This window comes from Carica papaya, chromosome 3 (assembly GCF_054855325.1).
Source record: "Carica papaya isolate Zhongbai chromosome 3, ASM5485532v1, whole genome shotgun sequence".
NCBI lineage: Eukaryota > Viridiplantae > Streptophyta > Magnoliopsida > Brassicales > Caricaceae > Carica > Carica papaya.
In genome coordinates this window covers 2,783,897-2,789,160 of record NC_142311.1, presented here as the reverse complement: position 1 = coordinate 2,789,160, position 5,264 = coordinate 2,783,897, and the positions used below count along the sequence as shown (strand labels likewise).

The window sequence follows — 5,264 nt, the reverse complement described above, 5'->3', positions numbered from 1 at the left end:
TGCAAATAGCATCACAACTCATCCAATACCTACGCAACCAAAGTTTTTACCGTACCTTCTATTTCCACTTTCCTTCCTCTTGTTGATCGCATCGTTCGTCGTCCGCGGCTCTCTTCTCTCTCCCTTCTCGCTCCTCTCTGCTCCAACTCCCCTCTCTCTCTTCTGGAACCTTCTTCCCTCTCTTCCTTCCTCCTTCCCGCTCTCTTCCTTCCCTACTTTTCTCTTGTTTTTTTTTTCCTCTATTTCCTTTGCTTCCCGACCCCCATTCATATCCTACCAGCTTACCCAAAACGATATCGTTCTCCCCCTCCCAAAACGACGTCGTTCTTCCCTCTTCAAAACGGCTTCGTTTCTTCAAACAAAATTTTCTTTTTTTTTTCTTTTCCCTTTTTCAGTTATTACACGTCATGCGTGGGAAAATGGGTTGGTGAATTGATCACCACCAGCTTTCATTATCGAACTGCTCACTCTACATCCGTCAGTCATTAATTGCCCTAATTTTTTAATATATCCATCCATCAAGTACTTTGTACGTATACGGTATGGTCAATATATTATATTATAATACTATACATATATATTGATGTACCGTCCGTCCACTCCACCACTTGTAATATATATATATATATATATATATATATATATATTGGATTATTTCATTTGAGTATGTCTCCTTGTGCCTATAAATGTCCCTCAGGTAACCAAATCAGGAATCACTTCACAAAACAAGCAACAATACATACACACCCATATAATATCTAGGAAACGTGTCTCTTGCTCAAGTTTCCTCAGGTGAAGCTCAAATCATGACCAAACCAGCTGAGCAAAAACGTCCCTCTGGAAATTATCAACCCAGCCGCTGGGGCAATCGATTTCTCTCGTATGATTCCGCCCCACTTCTGGTAAATTATTTTGTATTTGCTACTTATAGCTGTGTGTGTCTATATATATAATATATATATACATATGGGCATTGCGTATACTACATATAGGCATTATACACATGTAATACTACATTTTTCATATACATGTATATGTGTATATATATATACATATAATTAATTTCAGATATTTTTTTATTTATTTTAGATATTCAGTTTTTTTTTTATTAACAAAAACTGAAGCTAATTAGATCATATTTAGACATTTTAAAGAATGACTCCAAAAAAAAAACTTTGATCGCTAATTAATTAATTAATTAAATCGTTCAAATATAACCGGACTAAATTCAACTTTTTTTTTTGGTTAAGAAATGAAAAATTTGAGTATTTAAAATAAATTTAAAAAATTAGAAATGAAATTATAATAAAAAAAATTAAGAACTTAATTGTGATAAGTTTTAGACTTCGAGTCTTAATCAATATATATATATATGATTATATTTATTTAAGGAAAGATTTTTTGAACTTTATAGTTGACTTTATTAATTATGTTTTTTTTTTAAATTACTTTTTTTTTAATTCTATTTGTCAATTTCTATTTTATCATCACATTTAACTATTTTCTCTGCTTCTAATATTTTTATTTTTTCTTTGAATTCAATTAATTTAATTAAGGAACACGATGGAGAAATAAAATATAACAAATTGAAGGAAGAAGTGAAGCAGACAGTAATGACTATTGTTGACAAGCCTTTGCATGAGAAACTTATCTTCATTGATGCACTTCAGCAACTGGGTATATCATACCATTTTGAAAGCCAGATTGATCAAATCTTGAAGCAAATTTACGAGACAACCAAACTTGATAATCATGTTGATCATGATGACGATCTTTATATCATTTCTCTTCAATTTCGATTACTCAGACAACAAGGTTATAGAATTTCAAGCGGTATGTTTCTCGTAATTTTATTTATTTATTTATTTATTTATATACAAGGAAACTTCTATTTTCTCTGGTTATGTAAAGAAGCAAACTTGTCATAATAATTTTTATAAGATTAATATCTCTTGAGTTAAATATAACATAAATAATAAATTAATTTCTTTTATGCTATCTTATAGTTTTTAGAAATCGGTTTAATTTATTATGTTCACATAGTGTAATTTATATTCTTTGGTTCATATTACATTTACATTTCTTCTGGTACCTAACTTTTATACTTTGGTTCATACGTAGTTTCATTTGCATTTTGAAAAAAAAAAAACTAATTTTGTTCTTTTACTCAATTTGTTTATACAATTTCTTATTTTTTCATTAAAAATTGAAGATTTCTTGTATATGTACACGCATTAGTATGATCATTTTTGTTGAAAATTAAATTATTTTGTGTAATAATTAATTATGTTGAATTGAACAGGAGTGTTCAATAAATTTACGAACGAAAATGGAGACTTCGAAAAATCCTTGACTACCAAAATTGTCGGAATGTTAGAACTGTATGAAGCTTCCCATTTGCTAGTACATGGAGAAGACATATTAGAGGAAGCGTTGATTTTCACTACCACTCATCTTGAGTTGGCCTCGAAGAATGCTAGTTTAAGTAACCATCTTGCTGAACAAGTAGCAAAGGCTCTAAAACGACCAATTCGCAAGGCTGTATCCAGGCTTGAGGCGAAGAGATACATTTCCATCTACCAACAAAATCCTTCACATAATGAAACATTATTGAACTTCGCTAAGTTAGATTTTAATTTTTTACAATCTTTATATAAGAAAGAGCTCAGTGAACTCACAAGGTAAATCTAAATTTATATATTGATAATTATTTATGCATTTTTATTTATAACTAGTGTAATTTTATGTTTGATTTTTTGAAAAAAATATTTTTTTATATAATTTTTTTTTTTTTTATCTAATAGATGGTGGAATGAATTAGACATTACAACTAATGCACCTTTTGCAAGACACAGATTGCCAGAAAGTTATTTTTGGCTTTTGGGAATATGTTTTGAACCTCAATATACCTATGTAAGAAAAACAATGGCCAAAATGATTTCCATAGCAATACTTTTAGATGATGTATATGATGCATATGGTGTACTGGAAGAGCTTGAAATTCTTACAGATATGATTAAGAGGTTTGTAAAAATTCCTACCCACATATATTTATAGTATAAAATTCTAATATTGGTTATATATGAAATATAACATTGTCATATGTAGCATAAAATGATATTTCGTTCTTTGTAATTGACCTTTCAGGTGGGATACTGAAAACTTAGATGAGCTTCCAAAATACATAAAATTTGTCTACCGGACTCTTTTAGACTTTTATGAAGAAGTGGAGCAAGAGATGACTAAGAGAGGAAGTGCATATCGAGTTGAGTATATAAAACAAAAGGTATGACTTTCATACTTCCAATTAATCTTTTTTTCTTATTTGCTCAAAGAAGGGTCAATAAAATTGAAATTCAAGCATAAAAAATATGCAGGTGATAGATATCTGACCTTGATTTTTTGTTTCCTTTTCGTAACTTGTTTACTTTTTTTTTTTTTACATATATGAAATTTAATTAATGAGTAGATTAAGGAGCAAGTCCAAGTCTATATAACTGAAGCAAGGTGGTATAATCAAAATTACACCCCGCCCACGGAAGATTGTATGGAGGCCGCATTAATTTCATGTTGTTACCCAATGTTTATAACCTCTACGTTTGTGGCAATGGGAGATATTGCAACAAAGGAAATTCTTGATTGGGTATCTGCTAATCCAAAGATTGTGATCGCTTCCGCAATTGTTAGCAGGCTTATGGGTGATATCGTCTCCCACACAGTATGTATACATTATATATACATATAAATATTTATTTTAAGAAAGAAAATTACTAATTTTACTCCTATCTAATTCTCTTAAAACAAAATTAACTATATTATAATTTCATCTATATTTCTTATTTATTTCAAATGTTCTTTTTTTTAATTATTTTTTTAACGAAAACTTAGTATGGTTAGTTGATATTTAAATATTTTAAAAAAAAGTTTAAAAGAAAATTTTTTATTAGTTAATTAAATTTATAATATATTATTAACAATATCAAACTTATTTTTATTGTTATCAATTTATTAATTTAATTAATTAGTCAAATTTATTTTTTTAAGTATTTTCTTAAAGTTAGGATGACAACAAGGTAGGTGCGGACAAATTTTATTGAGATTAAATCTGTCACGGGTATAGAATACACTATTCTGAAACCATCATAAACTTGTGGCAAATTTATTAAAAAAATAATTTTATTTGCACTTTGCGGATTTTTGATGAAACCTATCCCGTTCTCCCTCACCTATATATATTTGTAAATTCATTAAGAAACACAATATAAAAAAAAAACAACTATTAGATATATTTCAACACAATTAAAATTATGAGCTTGTGAATAACTTGTATAGAGGACCTCAATCACCAATTTCCTTTAGACATAATCCTCTCCCACATATGTGATACCACTAATAAATAACCTAAGTTTCTAACATTTCAAGCATCTCTCAACACTTTGAATTTATAATTTCTTAAATTTAGAAGATCATTAATCTTCACTTTAGATTATTATTCTTTTCTGCTGATACCTTTTTCAATATTTATATGTATATATATATATATATATATAGAAAGAGCAAGAGAGAGGACACGTGGGATCAACAGTTGAAAGCTATATGAAGGATCATGGTGTGACAGTGCAGGAGACATATAAGGAGTTCGAGAAGCAAGTCACGGATGCATGGAAAGATATAAACGAAGAATTGCTCATGCCAACAGCTCCAGTGCCAATGTGTCTGCTTACTTGTATTCTTAATTATACAAAAGTAATGGATGAGCTTTACAAGGAAGAAGATGCATTGACTTTTAATGGCAAAGCTACGCTGAACTGTGTCACTGATTTGCTTCTTACTCCAGTATGATTAAATGAGATTTATGCCCTCTTCGAATGAATTTTAGATATGGATAATTAATGTATGACAATAGCAGTAACTGAGTGATAATAGCATAAGACATGAATGACAAAATTTTTTCATGTTTGAATGATTGCGTATTAATATATGTTAATAACAATTATTTTATTTGGATGATACGATATGGTTGTATTTTCGATCAAATTACTAATTTACTTTTGTCTTATTATATGTAATAGTAAATAGTATATAAGAAAAATGTAATGAAATAAAATAAATTATATAAAAATATAATTAAATTTATATTTGTAAAGATACAGAACCTTAAAGGAAATAAATTTGTATTTCTAAATGTAGAAGCGAATAATAAAGTTAGGATTTATATTTTTTACACAGTAAATTGGGATGCCCAATGAGGATACGAGAATGTC

At 28.8% G+C, this 5,264-nt stretch overlaps 1 protein-coding gene across 3 annotated transcripts; it reads left to right on the top strand.

Moving 5' to 3' along the window:
* The first annotated feature begins 669 nt into the window (after positions 1-669).
* LOC110825305 ((-)-germacrene D synthase-like) lies at positions 670-5,007 on the top strand. Of its 3 annotated transcripts, none has more exons than XM_088215102.1 (7): positions 670-902; positions 1,557-1,833; positions 2,303-2,681; positions 2,805-3,023; positions 3,148-3,286; positions 3,470-3,718; positions 4,552-5,007. In XM_088215102.1, exons 1-7 carry the CDS (start codon positions 807-809, stop codon positions 4,840-4,842), a joined length of 1,650 nt encoding a protein of 549 aa, XP_088071228.1. In that variant the 5' UTR covers positions 670-806; the 3' UTR covers positions 4,843-5,007. The 3 variants fall into 3 exon arrangements, with proteins under 3 accessions (XP_088071228.1, XP_088071230.1, XP_088071229.1); XM_088215103.1 differs by having other exon boundaries at positions 692-880; XM_088215104.1 differs by lacking the exon at positions 2,805-3,023 and having other exon boundaries at positions 684-902.
* Positions 5,008-5,264: the final 257 nt, after the last annotated feature.

Bases quoted from the DNA above. Each gene is read 5' to 3' on its own strand.
- LOC110825305 (XM_088215102.1), top strand. From the start codon at position 807: ATGACCAAACCAGCTGAGCAAAAACGTCCCTCTGGAAATTATCAACCC. The intron at 1,834-2,302 runs GTATGTTTCTCG...TGAATTGAACAG, and splicing joins AGGTTATAGAATTTCAAGCG to GAGTGTTCAATAAATTTACG. The intron at 3,719-4,551 runs GTATGTATACAT...ATATATATATAG, and splicing joins GTGATATCGTCTCCCACACA to AAAGAGCAAGAGAGAGGACA.